Consider the following 19,135-nt stretch of genomic DNA (forward strand, 5'->3'; position numbering starts at 1 on the left):
GAAATCCGAGTGGATGGGGACGTGGAGGTAAGCCTCTGTCAGGTCTATTGACGAGAGGAGGTCCCCGGGCCTGATACCCTCCAAGATGGAGCTGAGGGACTGCATTTTGAACCGACGGTAGACGATCCGTCGGTTCAGGGATTTGAGGTCCAGAATTGCCCTCCAACCCCCTGACGACTTCTGAATCACAAACAGGCGGGAATAGAAGCCTTGTCCGTGCAGCTCCTGAGGTACCGGTTCGATGGCCTGAATTTCGAGCAGATGTTGAATGGCCGATACCATCAGGAGCTGTCGATCCCGATCCCAAGAGAAGGGGCATCTGAGAAATCGGGTTGGGGGGGTGGAGAGAAATTCGAGGGAGAGGCCCACCCTGACCGTCTCCCTGACCCAGACGTCCGAGGACGTGGCCTCCCATTGGCTGGCAAACGAGGCCAGGCGGCCCCCGATGAGAAGCCCAGATGTACCGTCAGTGGGATCTGCGGGCAGAACACCCACGATCCCCTCGGAAGGAGCGTTTGAATTGGCCCCGCTGAGATTGGAACCCCTGACGATCGGAAGGACGGGATTGTCTGGACAGGAAGGACCTCTGGCCTTGCCAACCGGGATAATTATCCTCTGGCCCTCGAAAGGGACGAAAGGAGGAAGGAGCTCTCTGATCCGATCTATGGGACATAGCCGGTAAGTATTTGCGCTTATCCTTGGATTCTGCTAAGAGAGGTTCCAGCGGAGCCCTGAATAAGAGGGAACCTTCGAATGGAGATGTAGCCAAACGCCATTTAGACTTGGCGTCAGCTTGCCATTGCCTGAGCCAGGTAAGCCTACGGGCTGTGATAGCCGCCCCCATGGCCTTAGCCGTGAATCTGGATGAGTTCAGGGTGGCATCGGCCGAAAATTCTAATGCCGCCAGTACCTTGTTAATGTCCTGATGGGAACGTGTGTCAGACACTGGAAGACGCTCCTGCAGCTGCCTGAGCCAAAGGATGGAGGCCCGATTGAAGAAAGAAGCCGCCATTGTAGATTTCACTGCCCATGCAGACGCCTGGTGAGACTTGACCAATACGTGCTCTAGACGGCGGTCTTCCGGGCGGAGACTTTCCTCCGGTGGGCCAGCAGTATACGATGAGGCCGAAAGGGCGGCAACAGGAGCATCAATCGAGGGCACCTGTAGAAGGGAAGAAAACTCCGGGGCCATATTATATATGCGCTTGTCAAGTGTATTGGGTTTAGGCCCCGATGAAGGAGCGAGCCATTGTTTAGTGAGAACGTCTCTGAACAACTTGGGCCCTGGAATTTCTACAGTCTCAATGAGTGGTTCCTCAAACAGAGGTACTGATGAAGAAGTCCCCTCCCCTGCCGGATTAGCACAGGGGGTCCCTAAGCCTGTCGTAAGTTTAGCTTTGTGTAACAAGGATCGGAACATTTGTGGTTTGAATAGACCTATGAAAGAGGGTTGGTCTGGGGATAAGTCTTCATCGTCAGACAACTCAGCATCCTTCAAATCCTCACCAGTGAAAGAACCTTGAATAGAAGAGGCTGATGAATGAGCTCTGGCGGTGGGCTTGGCCCTATCCGACATGAGGCAGGAACCCTCCACATCTAAGTGTGAGGGTGACTGAGAGACCCATGAGGCTGTTCTACGCTACCTGTCAGCCTGAATACCCTGTTGTATGGCCTGATGGATGTAAGCCACCAAATCAGGGGAAATTATAGGCCCCTGTACCTGGTCACCCGCACTCTGCAGGGCTGGAGTAGGAGAAGCCCTGGACACCCCAGGGGATTGAGCCCTAGGGGACCCTTCTTGATTCCCAAAGAAGGATTCATTAACCTGCTGCTGTGGTTCCAAGGAAGTCCCATCCCCATCTGGGGATAAGGCTGGAGGCTGAGCCTGAGGAGTGGACTCAGGCCTCACAGGGGAGGAGACCTGAACAGGAACCAAGGCTGAGAGATCAGTTTCCTTAATGGAGGCCTCCTTTTGGATCGAACGTTCAATGGCCTGGTGCAGCCTCACCTCCTCCTTTGACCTACACTCCGATGATTTGGAGGAGGATTTTTTAGCCCTTTTTGCAGGAACCACCGCTGAAGATTCAGGCTGATCAAAGGAAGCGCCCTGCTTCTTGGGCTTAGACTGCCTGGTGGATGCCATCGTGAGAGAAGAGGACTCAAATCACAAAGAAGTGGCCAAAATGGCGGAGGGAGAAGACGAGCCAAAATGGCGCCCGCCACGAGGAGAGGAAGAATCCCAGAAGTGGTCTAGGGAGGGTCGCAACCAGCCGTCTGCCAAAGAAAAGGCAATTAGGGCCAGGAGGTAAGGCTGTCCCCCCCCCCCCCCCAAGCAGGGAGAAACTTACATTCACCATGCGCTGCGACTCCGTGCCTCAGAAGCTCTGCTGCCTCGCCTCCAAATCTCTCCAGGCGTGTGGGCGAACGCACAGGAGGCGCCGGAACGCCGCTGCCCTCGGCAGCCGAACCGCCCTGCCTGCAGTCCCCAAGGAGCCTGGGAGCGAGCCGACTGTAGAAACGCGGCGATTTTGCCTCCAGGAACTGGGAGGCTCCCAGTGCTCCTGCGCCTCCCGGCGCGATGCAGCCCAGCGGAGCAGAGAAGGCTCCGACCTTCGCCGCCACTGCTGAAGTCAAGCGGCGGAGGAAACGATGACCTAATTCCGGCTGACAGGCTGCTACAGCGGCATAGGGCAGAACCCCTCTCGCTGTCAGGGAAGGCTCGACCTAAAGGGGAGCCTATCCCACCGCAAGCGGTCTTCAGCGGTCTTGGGACGAAACCGTGCTTGCTGGGAAGCTCCACCCCGAGGGAGCAATCAGGCAGGAAAGGCAGGAATCAATTTAGAAAAATTCCAATTAAAGACTAGCAAGAAATTCTAATGATTTTTAGGAGCAGCTCAAACCGTGACTTGATCCAAATCGGATCGAGTCTGAAAGCTGGGAGGCTAGAGGAAGGGGAGGAGCTTCTCAGCTAGCAGACCCGATCCGTCATCATCGGTAGAGCATACCCCATTGGAGATGACCACCGGACCCACGATCAATGAGAAAATGCTACTTGTGGGATTGTTTAAATTAATGGACAAACTTTTTTTACTTCAGCTATGTGATGCATGGTTTGTCATTGCCAAAATACTTACATAATTACATTTTATAATTGATTTAGATTTCGATTTAAAAGATTTGGGCATTTTGTACATCATTAAGGGATTTATAGTTGTTATTGTATATAATAATAATTTTAATAGCTACATAAATTCCATTTGATTTGATCAGATGGATTGCAGTGAACATATAATTATGATGTTTTAATGTTGATTTTTATGGCTACTAGTTAATATACATTATAAAGTTTGCATTAATATTAGGATTCAAACTGTAAGCAATAAAGCTATATTCTATTAAGAGGCAGGAGGGAAAATCCTGCCAGAACCTAATATTGTTTGCTTTTGAGTCTGACTTTCAGAGCAGTTGAATCAAAGGTTAGTTAGAAATAATTCTGTTGATCCCTGAGTTCTTACGAAAAAGGCCTGGTTGGAAAACTTGACACAAAAAGGTCCTTTGTAATAAATCTGATCAGCTTTATCCTAGGATGGCCTAATCCTATAATGAAATTCTGTGTTCTGGTCACCTGACTGCCTGTACTGAAATATGAGGAAAGAACAAAGTGCCCATTTTAGTAGTATTTTATCTGTTTCTCCCATAGTTCAAAATAATCTTTCTTCATCCCTGACAGGTTCTTCTAGAACTCTTGACTGGAAGACGACCCATGGAAGTAGATTCTCGTGGACACAGCAAGTACTTGGTGAGCAATTCTTACCTCATCTTATGCTAATTAACTATGTAACATGCAGCTTGACTTTTTACAATCGCTCGTCCCCCTTTGTGCTTTCAGAAGGATCTGGTAAGTGATGAAGAGGAGCAAGAAGCCCACCTGTCAACAAACACAACTTCTTCCAGTCATACCAAAGCAGTTCAGCTTGGCAGTCATCTCTACCAAAAGCACGTAGACCTCCGGTCTGGCCCCTGTCCAGAGCAACTGGGCAAAACACTAGGAAAGTTGGCTTGTTGCTGTCTCCACCCACGAGCCAAGCGCCGCCCTTCAATGGCTGAAGTAAGAGAACAAACATTTGATTTCTTCCTCTGGGAAGAAATCTGGAATTTGCTTTGCTGTAACAAAGCTTTTAACTTTAAGCCTTTGTTTCATAGAGTCAGGAAGAATTTTGAACAACCATCAAAATCTGGGACAATCATGCATGCTTTGTGCATGTTATCTTCTGAATCTGTTCTCTTTTCACATATACTGACTTTGCTTTATGCACATCAGCTTCATAAAGAAAGTGTATATGTGTATAAATACATACATTCACCCTACCCCCTTCTCTTTTAAATCCCTTTCTTTGAACATCTCCATAGCCCTGTCTATATCTGTGCCTGGTGTGCCCTTCTGTGTACTTAGAAAGTGGACATTTTAGAAATATTCCAGACCAAGTTTATACCTGGAGGTTCATATCAGTTGGTTGGCATCAGAAAAGTCTGGTTCTCCCCTCCTCAAATTTATCTGATTTTTGCATGCAAGTGCAAACTGTTACTTGTCTTAAGATCTAAGGAGAGGATTATAATTTATTTGACTCACCCAGATCATTGTAAGCACTGTAAAACAATATCCCAAGTTGGCCCTGACTTGCGAATGAGTCACTGAGAAATAATTATCAATGTCTAGAAACCATTTAGTGACCATAATAATGCTTCTATTTACCCTTAGCAGGAGAACTGAGATGAGAAAAAGCTGTAGTTTTTCAGATACTTTCCAACTGATTTGATTTCATTATATATAAATAGAAACATCTGTGTCTCTTTTATTGGCTGATGTTTCTGGGATGGCCATATAGTGTAAGTAAAAGAGGGATGGCATATTCATGATGGAGCGTGGAGAGAAAGGACACACATGCACACACACACATAATCCACCCACTGCTCCCTCCCTCCCTCCATTGTTTTTGTAATGTTTATTTTGTCAGCTGTCTATACCCATTCTATAGGACCTGCAGCTAGAAGGATCCAGGAAGGGGGAACTAGTGGTCTTCCAGATGTTGCTAAGTTTCATTCTCAGCTAATATGACCATTGATTAAGGGTGTTGGGTTAAAATGCAGTAACATCCAAATTCCAGTCCAGAATTACTCTATTTCTGTGGATAATGCTACTGTCACAATGGAGTGCTGTTTTCATTTGCAGCTGCCCATATCACTTCTATGGAACTGACCAATGCATGAACCCTAAAAGAAAAGAATTAGTGATGGCAAATGGGGAAGGGACAATGAATAAATGCCGAGTTATATTGAGTCTCTCTTGTTTCTGTTGCTTCCTGCTGGCACTGCAGTGTCTGTTGATGGCTATTCGTGCCCCATTTACCATAAATATAAGTGAAGGAATCTCACCTTAGAATTTATTTATTTATTTATTTTATTAAATTTCTATACTGCCCTTCTCCCGAAGGATTCAGGGCGGTGAACAGCCAGAAGATAAAACACAGAGATACAAAATTTAAAATAGATTAAAACGAATTAAATAATTTGGCTGAATTTTAAAATACCCCATAATTAAACAGATTAAAATTTGTATTTAAAATTTAAATTTAAAAGAGGAGAAGATTTAGGCCAGGCCAGCTTGGTGAAAGAAAAACGTTTTAAGCGCGCGATGGAAGGTGCGCAGATCCGGGATCCTCCGTATCTCCGGGGGGAGCTCATTCCAGATTGTAGGTGCCCCCATAGAGAAGGCTCTCCCCCTAGGCGCCGCCAGTCGACATTGTTTGGCCGACGGCACCCGGAGGAGCCCCTCTCTATGGGAGCGTACTGGTCGGTGGGAGGCTATTGGTGGTAGCAGGCGGTCCCGTAGATAACCAGGTCCTAAGCCATGGAGCGCTTTAAAGGTGGTAACCAGAACCTTGAAGCGCACTCGGAAGACCACCGGGAGCCAATGCAGCTCGCGCAGGAGAGGTGTTACATGGGAGCTCCACATTGCTCCCATAACCACCCGCGCAGCCGCACTCTGCGCCAGTTGGAGCCTCCAAGTGCACCTCAAGGGGAGCCCCATGTAGAGAGCGTTACAATAGTCCAGACGAGAGGTGACGAGGGCATGAGTGACTGGGTGTAGGGAGTCCCGATCTAGAAAGGGACGCAACTGGCGGATCAGGCGAACCTGATGAAAAATCCTCCCGGTCACAGCCGTCAAGTGCTCTTCCAAAGACAGCCGTGAATACAGGAGGATGCCCAAGTTGCGAGCCCTTTCCGTGGGGGCCAATGATTCGCCCCCAATAGTCAGCGATGCCACCAGCTGACTATATCGGGACGTCGGAAACCACAGCCACTCAGTCTTGGATGGGTTGAGCCTGAACCTGTTCCTCCCCATCCAGATCCGTACGGCCTCCAGGCACCGGGACATCACTTCAAGGGCATCGTTGGGGTGGTCCGGGGTGGAGATGTACAGCTGGGTGTCGTCAGCGTACTGATGGTACTTCACCCCGAAACCACGGATGATCTCGCCCAGCGGCTTTACATAAATGTTGAACAAAAGGGGCGAGAGGACTGATCCCTGCGACACCCCACATATGAGGGGCCTCGGGGTCGACCTCTGCCCCCCTGTCAACACAGACTGCGACCAGTCGGAGAGAAAGGAGGAGAACCACCGTAGTACGGTGCCTCCCACCCCCAACCGGTGCAGCATGATACCATGGTCGATGGTATCAAAAGCCGCTAAGAGATCTAACAGGACCAAGACAGAGGAGCAACCCCTGTCCCGGACCCTCCAGAGATCATCAACCAACGCGACCAATGCCGTTTCCGTGCTGTACCCAGACCTGAAACCCGACTGGAACGGATCTAGAAATTCACTATATTGTTTGCAGCATTTCAGTTATATCGTAAGGCTGCCTATCAGACATGAAGTGAGCTTGGGAAGGAATGGAGCTTCCTGTTCAAAGGAGCTGGCTTATATGGCCACAGTGGCTTTGCCTTGGAAATGGAAGAATGAGTGAGTTATTTTATTTGCCAGATGGTGTTTCTAAGAAGCAATAGAATGTAACTATTCTTCCTATCCTGCAGGTCTATCAAGAGCTAGAGAGGCTACAGATACCCCTACATGGGAAATCTTCTGCCTCTTTACTACTGCCTCCACAGCAACCTCACACACCCCAAGAAGACTACTATTCATCCATGCCTCTTAATGAACCTGAGGAAAGTGATGAAAGCCTAGAGGCCAACTCCAAACTGTTGAGCTACAGAAGAGTGACCAGAGACAGTGTGTCTATTGGCCAGATAGGTACGATATTCTGCAGACATCTCTTTCTCCCACTCCATTCAGAGGCTTTGCCAGACAGAATGATCAGCCGGCTAAACAGATAACAGAAAGCTATAAGGGTGGGGTTCACACAAGATGACAAGCCAAATATAAGCAAACAACATTATATATCATCAAGGCCATGTTGCGGCAAATAACAGCCATATATTTAAAGCAGTGTTTATCAACTACCAGATGTATAGACTTCAGCTCAGAATTTTCAGCAATGGCTGCACTGCTTGGGAAATCCAGTGAGCTGAACACCAAAGAGCTGGAAGTTACTAAGGTTGGAAATTTAAAGTATTTATTAAGCATAATGAAATATTTGCTAATTAGAAAAATGGTTGGGAAACAACCACACTTATTGGATCAGCTGACTTCAATAATTAAGGCATTTGTTTGGAATACTTTTCATGTGTCCTTGTTCCAACAAGTACAGATGTGTAATGAATGCCTGTAACATAGACAGAAATGCCAAATGTTTATTTTTAAATGAAAATAACAACTGTGGGCTGTGGGCACTTGGTTATCAAGCGTGTTCATATAAATGTAATAGACTGAAATATTTTCCCTCCTGTGCTTTGCTGTCAGATGGAAGGAATGATGCAATTAAGAAGGTAGGCCTCCACTAACGTTAAATCAGTTATTTGTAGAATGTATTTTGAGATCAGATACAATATGACACAAAACCTGATTTATTAAGCTCCCAGACTCCTCTAGAGTCTCCAGTTGGCTAAGAAAATGCCTACCTTAAATCCTGGCAAGATGTGGCCTTCTGGTGTATCAGTAATATGGAGCAAGTTGGAGCTGTGGCCTAACATGGCTTTAAATACTGTTCCACATCCGTGTTAATTACTTGACCTGTCCATCTGATGTTTTACAGCTTGTTTGATCAATTTTGTTTTAATCATTGGTTGTCCTGCTGGGCTGCAGCTTTTTAAAAATGCATTTCTTCCTTGCTTGTTCTGTGCCATCTCCACCCAGCCCTACATCTGGTAACTTTCAGGCACCCTTATTTTAACATTTTACTATCTTTCGCTATTTTTATGTTATTTCAATGTATGTGCTCAGTAAGACTTAACAGCTTTAATAGGATAGCAATACAAATGCATTAAAGTAGGAGTGAAGGTACTTAAAAGATACAACTTAAAAGCAATGCTGCAACGAAGGTGCCTTTTAAGACGCTCAAAATGTAAAGGTTGCTTCATCTGGCACTGAAAATACCCAGGCAGGCGTCTGGAGAACAGCTAAATGACATATTGCCAATCAGAATGATAATGTGGGAAAGGCCTTGAGACACTGGGCAAAGAGATGCTACCAGATAAGAGACAGCAGAGCCTGCATTTGGATAGTTGGATGGGGCAAAAGGTTCAGAAGATACCCTGTCTTGTTTCTCGGGCTGTAAAGGAGATGGGGGTGGAGGGAGGACTGTATTTTCATACTTGCAAGATTCTGTCAATATAGCTTTACAGTAAAGAATTAGCACATCTAGTTGTGATTCTTATCTGGTTTACTCCAGGAGATTATCTGGTTTACTCCAGGAGATAGACACTAATCCAGCTCTTTTGTTAAGGGCCTCAGTTTGATTATCCGGTAGGCTGTCACTTAGTGCTGGTCTCTTTTCTTTCCGCAGGTAACTCTACTCCTCAGATTGTCATCAACCCAGCACGGAGGCGCATGATGGAACGGCTGGCACTGTACAATGAGGGGGAGCTTGACAGCCTGGCTGTGCTTGCCTCTACACCTTCAGGAGAAGGTAATGCTGTGAAGCTGGAGGTGGCACTATTCAATCTCCAAACTGGTTCTGTTAAATTAGGGAGTGACATTTCAAGAAATGTAAGGGACGCGGTAGCTCAGTGGCTAAGATGCTGAGCCTGTTGATTGAAAGGTCGGCAGTTCAGCGGTTTGAATCCCTAGTGCCGCGTAACGGGGTGAGCTCCCATTACTTGTCCCAGCTTCTGCCAACCTAGCAGTTCGAAAGCACGTAAAAAATGGAAGTAGAAAAATAGGGACCACCTTTGGTGGGAAGGTAACAGTGTTCCGTGCACCTTTGGTGTTTAGTCATGCCGGCCACATGACCACAGAGATGTCTTCGGACAGCGCTGGCTCTTTGGCTTTGAAACGGAGATGAGCACCGCTGCTTAGAGTAGGAAACAACTAGCACATATGTGTGAAGGGAACCTTTACTTTTACCTTTATATCAAGAAGGGCAGTTCAGTTCCAATAGTTATTGTTCAGTTTCACTTCATCAATCAGCATGCTCAGTAGAGAAGTATCAAAAACTATCCTCTCTTATTTTCATGTCAGAATCAAAAAGATTAAGTATAAGATCGATAGAAGAAAATGTTTGACAACTAGAGCAAGATTACTTTTGTCTGAAGCTTGCATAGACAAATCTGAATAGAAGATGTCATGATAGTTTATGTGCTTTAAGTACTGTGACCTTATACATTGCAGATAAGTTTGGACAAACGGCCTTTTTTCATGTAAGAAAGCCATACAATAGGAGCAGCAGGTGTGACGTTCCTGGCTTGCTCTGCATAAGCTGTTTGTGTCAAAATATATAAAACCTCTGCAGAAACAATGGCTCCATTTTAATCTCTGCTCTGACGTCTCTATTTTCCTGTTGAATATATATCTGGAAATGAATTCCTGAGAATCCATTAAGCAGGACAAATTTATAGTCCACATGAGAATTGAGAGAGTTTAAGGCCTTGTTTAATAGTTAGGATCTATTCATTTTGTTTGTTCTCAGTTGCTCCTCCTGATATCCCTCTGAATCTCTGCCTGCTGCTGGATTATGCCTTGTCAGAAGTTTCTTCTGACAAGGTCTTCCGGGTGCGATTCAAGGTGTTGGTCACCACTTTTAAAGCGCTTCATGGCATAAGACCCGGGTACCTTCGAGACTGACTTCTGCCACCAATAGCCTCCCACCGGCCACACAGAGGGTCTCCTCAGGGTGCCATCGGCCAAGTTATGTCGGCTGGCGACACCCAGGGGGAGGGCCTTCTCTGTGGGAGCCCCAGCCCTGTGGAATGAACTGCCCCCGGAAATACGTAAGATCTCCGACCTCCGGGTGTTTCACTGTGCATTGAAGACCCTGTTGTTCCGCCAGGCCGGGCTATCAACGTAATATTTTAAATTGGGGTATTTTAATTTTTTTGGGGGGGGTTAAATTGAGCTGAATTTATTTAATAATTTTAAATTTTTAATTGATGTTTGTCTTGTGTTTTTAAATAGGCTGTACATCGCCCTGAGTCCTTCGGGAGAAGGGCGGTATAGAAATAAAATTATATTATATTATTATTATATTATTATTATTGTAGAATCTGGTTTTACTTATACAGCAGAATGTCAGGGCTATTTAAGCAGGCCAAGATGGGTCAAAAATGAGGCATTTGGGGTAAGACAGGAGTTAGACGAAAGAAGATTCTCAGGCTGAGAATCATGATTCTCATGATTATGATGTTAAGGTAATGTTTGAAAATGGTGCTAGAGAAGGAAAGTAAAAAAACCTTCCTATAAAACAGAGTTACTCAGACCCTATCTTTGGTCCCTTTTTGCCATCAGAGAAACTGGTTCAGAATCCTATTAAAACAGATAAACTTTCTTCCTGGGTGTCCTGCCCCAGCTATGGATCCCAAAGAACGCAGCACACACAAAGTCCGTACAAACCTTAGTTTGCTAATTAAGGACTACTAATGAGTTTTCTTAGTAGTTGTTCGAACACAAGTACAGTTTAAATCAATCTTTTCTGAACAAGGGCTGTTAATTTAACTTCATTAACAGCCGACAAGAATCCAAAGAATAATAACTCAATTCTGAAGCACAGTATTTCAGATAACCGTAATCTTACTGTGGTTGGCAGAATGCCCAGAAGCAATTTGCAGGAAAACTGACAAGAAAGGAGCAAGAGCCGATCAGACGTTTCTGAAAGAGGCGGTGGTAAGGCCCCTCCTCAAGAAGCCTGCTCTGGATCCGGCTGTTTTGACTAACTATCTTCCGGTCTCCAACCTTCCCTTCTTGGCGAAGGTTGTTGAGAGTGTGGTGGTGCGACAGCTTCCTGGGTACCTGGATGAAGCTGTCTATCTGGATCCGCTCCAGTCCGGCTTCAGGCCTGGGCACAGCACAGAAACGGCATTGATCACGTTGGTGGATGATCTCTGGAGGGCTCGGGATAGGGGTTCCTCCTCTATCCTGGTCCTGTTAGATCTCTCAGCGGCTTTTGATACCATCGACCATGGTATCCTGCTGCGCCGGTTGGAGGGGTTGGGAGTGGGGGGCACCGTTTTGCGGTGGTTCTCCTCCTATCTCTCCGACTGGTCGCAGTCGGTGTTGGCAGGGGGGCAGAGGTCGACCCCGAGGCGCCTTGTTGGTGGGGTGCCACAGGGGTCGGTCCTCTCGCCCCTTCTGTTCAACATTTATGTGAAGCTGCTGGGCGAGATCATCCGTGGCTTTGGGGTGGAGTTCCATCAGTACGCTGATGTTACTCAGCTGTACATCTCCATCCCAGGCCATCCCAACGATGCCCTTGAAGTGATGTCCCGGTGCCTGGAAGCCGTGCGGACCTGGATGGGGAGTAACAGGCTTCAACTCAACCCTTCCAAGACTGAGTGGCTGTGGCTTCCGGCGTCCCGATATAGCCAGCTGGTGCCATCGCTGCCTATTGGGGGCGAGTTATTGGCCCCCACGGATAGGGCTCGCAACTTGGGTGTCCTCCTGGATGCACAGCTGTCTTTAGAAGAGCATATGGCGGCCGTGGCCAGGGGGGCTTTTTATCAGGTCCGCCTGATTCGCCAGTTGCGTCCCTTTCTGGATCGGGACTCCCTACGCACAGTCACTCAGGCGCTCATTACTTCCCGCCTGGACTACTGCAATGCTCTCTACACGGGGCTCCCCTTGAGGAGCACCCGGAGGCTCCAACCGGTGCAGTATGCGGCTGCGCGGGGGATTATGGGAGCGAGGGGCTGCTCCCATGTGACGCCTCTCCTGCGTGAGCTACATTGGCTTCCGGTGGTCTTCCGGGTGCGCTTCAAGGTGTTGGTCACCACCTTTAAAGCGCTCCATGGCATGGGACCTGGGTATTTGTGGGACCGCCTTCTGCCGCCGATAGCCTCCCACCGACCAGTACGCTCCCACAGAGAGGGACTCCTCAGGGTGCCGTCAGCCAGGCAATGTCGGCTGGCGACCCCCAGGGGGAGGGCCTTCTCTGTGGCATCTCCTGCCCTCTGGAACGATTTGCCCCCGGAGATACAAAGGATATCGGATCTCCGGGTTTTTCGCCTTGCCCTAAAAACTTTTCCATCAAGCAGGGCTGGCGTGAAAATCCCTCTTTTTAGTTTTTTAGCTTTTTAAATTGTCAAATGGGTTTTAGTTTTCAATGTTTTAAATTTTTGGGCCACAGTTATTTAATTCTTTTAATAATTTTAAATTTTGTATTGATATGTGTTTTAGTTCTGGCTGTGCACCGCCCTGAGTCCACTTGGAGAAGGGCGGGATATAAATTGAATTTTTTTTAAAAAAAGATGCAAAGGAATGTGAACGAAGTTGTTTCCTGCAAATTGCCTCAGGCATCGTCCTTCCTTAAATAGGCTAGGGGAGTGGCCAATTAGCCCCAAGCCTTACTCTCGAGGAGACCTCCTCCTGAGGAGCCATTCCTGCCTTTTGGCAGCTCTGCACACTCATGCATCAAGAAGAGGCTCCTCCTCTTCTTCCTCTTCACTTATGGGAGCTTCTGAAGGCCCTGGCTGAATCCCTGCCTCTGGCACATCTTCTCCAGCCTCCTCATTGTCTGACTCGAGTGCCAGCTGCACAGGCTGCTGGCGCATCACACCAGCCTCCTTGCTGTCGGAATCAGCTGCTAGCTGCACAGGCCGCTGACGGGCCACAACACTGGGCATCCACAGTTCTTCCCAGACTATTGTTAGACAGCTTCTGATCCTATGCTGTAAAATACGAAGTTCGGGCTCCTCAGATTTTACCACAGCATTTGTAAACCCAAAGGCCATTCTCTCTGCTGTCCAGGTGGGATTCTTCCTAGTTTTAGTAAAGCAGGCAGTGTAGCAAATCTTTGCCTTCTCCCTACATGACAGAATGCTTTAGTTTCCCCTAAAAAATCCCTTCACCTAAAAAATTGGGATGGAAGTTAGTTGTCCCTTTCTTTATCAACACAAAGAGGCAGTAGAATGTATATATCCTGGGAGTAGTCATGGTGGTGAATATGAAGGAATGTTTAATCATGTGCATTCTGGAACTGCTGAGTCAGGTCATTTTCCCACAGGGTTAACTATTATCAGTATGTTCATAATATTCAGTTATACATCTGTCCCAGGCCATCTTAGTGAAGGTGTTGAGGTTCTTTTTTGGTCTTGAAGCTGTGTAGATTAGAATGGAGCAGCTCTGAAAAAATTATCTGTGGGTTTTAGGATCCCCTGTACTTAGTGATTTTCCACCACTCATCGTTCTCAATCGGGTCACGCTCCCCCAGGCAGTTTGTACAAAGTCTGGGAGTTCTGCACTCGCAGGTCCTGTTCAAGTCTTTACACAAGTACATCTTGTGCATCAGTTGCACCCATTTCTATATTAGTAAGCATTACTGTCACTCATGTCTTAGTCACTTTCTGGTTAGACCATTGCAACATAGTCTACGTGGAGCTGCCTTTAAAAAAGCACTTGGAAAGTTCAGCTGGTTCAAAATGTATACCGCCTGTGCCAAGACATGCCCATGGAACATTCCTGTATAGACACTCAGTGGGCTTACAAATGCTATTGAAAAGTTGTCACCTTTAAAGCTGTATGTACTCATGAGACCAATCTGGCAGAGTAGGTTTGCTCCAGGCTTCCCCGGTGAGGCATTACCTGGTGGAACTCAGGAAATATACCTTCTCAGTCACAGGACCTGTCCTGTTGTATAGCCTTCTCCCTGAATTACAAATACCCAAGCCTATTGGCCTTTTGGAAGAATTGGCTCTTTATCCAGGCTGGGAGCTGGGATGCGGATGGAGTTCTGGCATGGGTGTGTGTTTTTTTGATAAGTTAATATACTTTTTAGGGGCTTTGAGCCAGTTTCTTTTGAATTGATTTGTATAGTTTAGTTATGTTTTATTTCTGTTTAGAGTTCCTTGGGTAGAAATGTTTTAAGTAAATAAATAAACGCGCGAAGTCATTATTTTCAGAGGATTTTCCTTTATCCAATATAGCACAAAATCATCTGAGAAACTAAATCCAAGCTCTTTGAGACATGGCAGCAGCAGCAATAATCTGGTCATCAAGTCACTCACTCCCCACGTGGGTATTTTCCAGATGTGTTAAGATTTTAACTCTTAATCACAGCTAGAGGATACTAAGCTTGGAGTGGCTTTGGGAAAGATGGACTGAAGGCAACCCAGACAGATTTATGGTCCTATTGTGCTATTTCTGTATTTCAGTTTTGGGACAGATGAGAAACCGCTAGCTGATAAAGAGCAGTTTTACTCTGTGAGAGGTTGAAACCTGAGTTTCTTTTCTTTCTCCCCTTCAGATGGTGTTGCTGAGCCACCTCGTGAACCTGAAGAGAGTGATGAATTTGAATGACGAATTCAACAAAGACGGGATCAAAGTTCTCATAGCGCTGACAGCACTTTGCAAATTATAGGGGTCATGCTATCCTCCTTTGGATACCATGCCTGTTCCCTTAGTTGGTACCAGTGTGGCACGTGTTTCTGGCAGAATTTGGGTTCAGGCCAGCAATCTGCCATAAATGGAAGTCACCATTGGAGTTATGAATGGAGATCAAAACTGGTGGGGTGGGTGGGAGTGGTGATGATGATGATGTGGATTTTCATTGTTATACAAGTTCCTCACTACATGCTCCCTTTCGCTGAATAGATAAAACATTTTATATATTTGTAAGTTGTCAGTATCATTTAGTTTATAGTTTATATGATTATTCACAGGGTATAGTAGATGTTTGCAATCGTTATAAACAAAATTACCTCCTGTGGAAGAGGAAACTTAGAAAGCAGAATCTTTGTCCTATCAGAGTTTTCAGAAAGGCGAGAACATCTGCTTTTTCTCGTGCCATCTTCCCCTTATTTCCATTGTAAGAAACCAAGCCGTGAAACCATATTGAAGCAAAACCCCCAAAGACCATACACGGTGGATTACTGATTTTTCAACCAGATGGTTATCAAAGTGTTGGCTTTATTATTATTGTTATTTGTTTAATACAGAAAACCACAAAATTAAGAGAAAAAAAGTACTAATGACAAATGACTTATTATTTAGACAATAGAAATGATTTAGGATTTGGCCAGCACAAAAGATGCTACAGGGAAAGGGAAAGGGAAAAATTTTAAGACTCCAAATTTAGATATGATAGAGAAATTGGAAAGAAAAAAATAGAAAACATCTACATAATGTCAGGAGGGTAAGTTTTGTCTATTGACATGATTTTTTTTTTTAATTTATTTTTTTTGCTATGCTGCAGTTGTGTTGTAGCCATGATAGATTCTGTTTTAAGAATGTAGTTCAACATCACAGTAAGATGTTTCTATTCAAAACTGAACTATGCTGAATATTAATAATGCTGAATAATTACATGGCATCACTGTGAAGGGAGTTGTGGTAAGAAAAGGTTAAACTTTGGACAAAGGACATAAAAGTTCAAATTCATTCTTAGCCATGGAAGCTCAGTGTGTGACTTTGGCCAGTCTGTCTTGGCCCAAACCCTGATGATGGGATGGGATAAAAAAGGAAGTGCTATGTACCCTAAACTAAGCTCCTAGATAAAATTAAAAGTATACAGATAAACCTCAACTTAGAATTCATTTAGTGACTGTTCAGTTACAATGGCACTGAGAAAAATGACTTATGACCATTTTTCAGAGTTCCCACCTTTCCAGCATCCCCATGATCACGTGATCAAAATTCAGATGCTTAGCAACTGGTTCATATTTATTACCATTGCAGGTCCCAGGGTCATGTACTTTTTGCAACCTGAGAAGCGAAGTCAATGGGGAAGGCAGATTCCGGTTGCCAAGCACCTGAATTCTGATCACATGACCCTGGCAATGCTTTGACAGTTAAGTATAGGGCCTGGTTATAAGTCACTTTTTTCAGTGCTGCTGTAACTTCACAGTGTCACTAAACGGTTGTAAATTGAGGACTACTGTATAAATCAACTTTTTTTCTCTCCTATGTGGTTTTGTAAAACAGGATTATATTCAACAGGAAATAAACTGAGTGATACTGTGTGGATTTCACCAGCTATCTTCAATAGCTTTTTGAAGAAACTGGCATATTTTAGCAGACTTTTTATTCTTTCAAACCACATTACAGTATGTTCTTGTACTGTTGTGTAAGTTTCTCCTTTGATTAAGACTGTTCATTGAAATTATAGATTATTTCACTGAGTTTAGCCGGTGTCTGCTCATTAAGGTAAGGAAGAGAAAAGTATAATGGAACTGCAGCACATCACATACCTTGGACCAAAAATGACCAGTGAGTCGAGAGAAGAATGCCCACTGGGCCAGTTCCTGATCCCACACTTTGAGGCTTACAAAACCAAAGCAACACATCGTCCCCAGAACTATAATCCAGATGGAACTGGCATTGCCAAACTGTCTTTGCACTTTCAGTACTCTCCAAAAAACAACAATTATATGTCCACTCAATGCCAACTCAAAACCCTGTGGGTGAAGCACTGCCAGGACATAACTAGTCAGTGAAGTCACTTCTATGGCTAGAAAAACATATGGTTCCCACCCAGTTTCAAGAAATAGGCACCAAACAATGACCCAAGCAAAAATTGGTAGTGTTAACAACTGATCTAACATAGCTGCCCGATGATGCTGTGTCCACAGTCGGACCCATTGTGTAGGCCCATATAAAAGCGCCATGAGGGCAAAGACCTCTTGAAAGTAGTTCTGCCTACTCTTGTCACCGGGTGGCCACCAATACCAACCCAGAAGTATGTAGGCCAAATTGATTAAGCAATTTGCTGGCATAGCTAGGAAGGCTGCCATTCCAGGCACTGTTGGTTCAGCATAATGCTCGTAGCCAGTATCTGTGTGAGCGCCATCAAAAATTCCCAAAGCCACTGCTAGTATGCAAAGCAGCAGGCCTCCAGTCACATGCAAGAACGGCTTGTTGTCTTCTGACTTCATAGCTGTGATTTTCAAAGTCTTGAGTCTTGCTCTCTGCACCGCTGCCAAATAACCGCCACTGCTACAAATGCTTTGTTTTCAATTATTTATTCACTTGTTTTGCCAGTCTGGCCATCCGTTGAAGTCCCATTCCTCCTAGAATGGCTTACGAAAAACAAGAAGAGAGCATGAAATGGATGACGCAGATGATTAGTTTCCCAAGATGAATTTACTGCCCAGGGTGGCCTTTGATACCTTCCCCATTAATGCTGCACAGGAAGTGAGTGGGTTCAGTTAAACTCTTCTCTTAGAAACCTGAAAGCTTGGTGACATTTTGCATTGCTGAAAACACTCATCCTCCCTCTCCTGCTCAAACAGCCAACAGCATGAGATTACTCAAGCAAAGGCCCAGCATGTTTTCTTGGCAGCTCCTGTACTCACAATTCTAGCTGTTATGCTGTTATGAAACAGCTGTAGTGGCAGGATTGGCTATTGGTGACATCACTGTTTAGTGGGGGAAATGGGGGGTAGGGTTGTTTCCTTCCCATGATCTTCTGTTTTGTAACCATGGAGATGGCAAGTGCTAGATAGTAAGCCTAGAGATCTCTCTAAGCTCAAGCTACAAAACTTTCTGTTCCAGTCTGTATTGCAAAGAAGTTGCTTTCGTATGTACCATCTTTGCAGACACATCTACTGCAACCTCTTAATAAATAAATCTATGGTACTATTTAAAAAACATTTCAGAAGTAATTTAGAGTTGGGAAGAGATTCAAGTGGGGGAAAAGTTCAATTAATATTATAAACAGCAATGGGAAATCACAGCTGCTACCGTAGTAACTGGTGTTGGCTTTTATATGCATCAAGTTCTTCCCAAGAACCTAGGATCTTGTAATTAATCCATATATACAGGTAGTCCTCAACTTACGACCGCAATTGAGCTCAAAATTCATGTTGCTAAGTGAGAAATGTGTTAAGTGAGTTTTGCCCCATTTTACAACTTTTCTTGCCACATTTATTAAGTGAATCGCTGGAGTTCTTAAATTAGTAACTTGGTTGTTAAGTGAATTTGGCTTCCCCATTGACTTTGCTTGTCAGAATGTGGCAAAAGATGGTCACATGACCTCAGACAGCGCAATTATAAATGTGAGTTAGCTGTCAAGCATCTGAATGTAAATCACATGACTATGGGGATGCTGTAATGGTCATAAGTCTGAAAAATGGTCATAAGATACTTTTTTCAGTGCTGTTGTAACTTTGAATGGTCACTAAGTGAACTATTGTAAGTCAAGGACTACCTGTAAATGTGGATCCAAGCAGTGTGCTCCTTGGTAATTGACAGATGGAAATTTTGTCAATGTACAGATTTTTTTAAATGCTGTTCAAGACTTTTTAGTATTGTATTGCCCCCAATGTTTATTAATTTAGCAATAACTTTTTTATTAATTAGATGGGGGAAAAGATTATTTCCACATCAAGCTTGGCTCCTAATGATCACATGGTCCAGGCCTGAGGTTTTCTTGCCAATTGCATGGAATTTGCTCACCACTGCCTTGTAGTTTGACTTGCAATATGACTTACAGCTCTGTTATCCGCTTGAGATACCCCATCAAGTCCCACAAAGGAAGGTGCTGTAGCTCTGGGATTCTTTCATCCAAGTACTAGATGTATCCAAATCTATTTT

The 19,135-nt window shown here is 45.1% G+C and overlaps 2 protein-coding genes across 4 annotated transcripts in view; one reads left to right on the top strand and one right to left on the bottom strand.

Moving 5' to 3' along the window:
* The window catches only part of IRAK1 (interleukin 1 receptor associated kinase 1), a 39,440-nt gene extending 24,223 nt beyond the window's left edge, over window positions 1–15,217 (top strand). For 2 of the 3 annotated variants that reach the window (XM_034434236.3, XM_087886564.1), the window contains 5 exons: window positions 3,731–3,799; window positions 3,890–4,108; window positions 7,096–7,312; window positions 8,964–9,086; window positions 14,850–15,217. In XM_034434236.3, coding sequence (XP_034290127.2) covers window positions 3,731–3,799; window positions 3,890–4,108; window positions 7,096–7,312; window positions 8,964–9,086; window positions 14,850–14,902 — 681 coding nt within the window. In that variant the 3' untranslated portion in view covers window positions 14,903–15,217. Of the gene's footprint in view, window positions 1–3,730; window positions 3,800–3,889; window positions 4,109–7,095; window positions 7,617–8,963; window positions 9,087–14,849 lie in introns of all 3 variants that reach the window. The other variant, XR_004594222.3, reaches the window with a different exon arrangement.
* A 261-nt stretch (window positions 15,218–15,478) lies between these two features.
* On the bottom strand, window positions 15,479–17,613 carry TMEM187 (transmembrane protein 187). The gene has a single exon (XM_034434235.3). The coding sequence runs from the start codon at window positions 17,473–17,475 to the stop codon at window positions 16,711–16,713; it is 765 nt and encodes a 254-aa protein (XP_034290126.2). The 5' UTR covers window positions 17,476–17,613; the 3' UTR covers window positions 15,479–16,710.
* Between the last annotated feature and the right edge of the window lie 1,522 nt (window positions 17,614–19,135).

The sequence above is a fragment of the Pantherophis guttatus genome, chromosome 2 (assembly GCF_059756535.1).
Source record: "Pantherophis guttatus breed Tessera chromosome 2, ASM5975653v1, whole genome shotgun sequence".
NCBI classification, from domain to species: Eukaryota; Metazoa; Chordata; class Lepidosauria; order Squamata; family Colubridae; genus Pantherophis; species Pantherophis guttatus.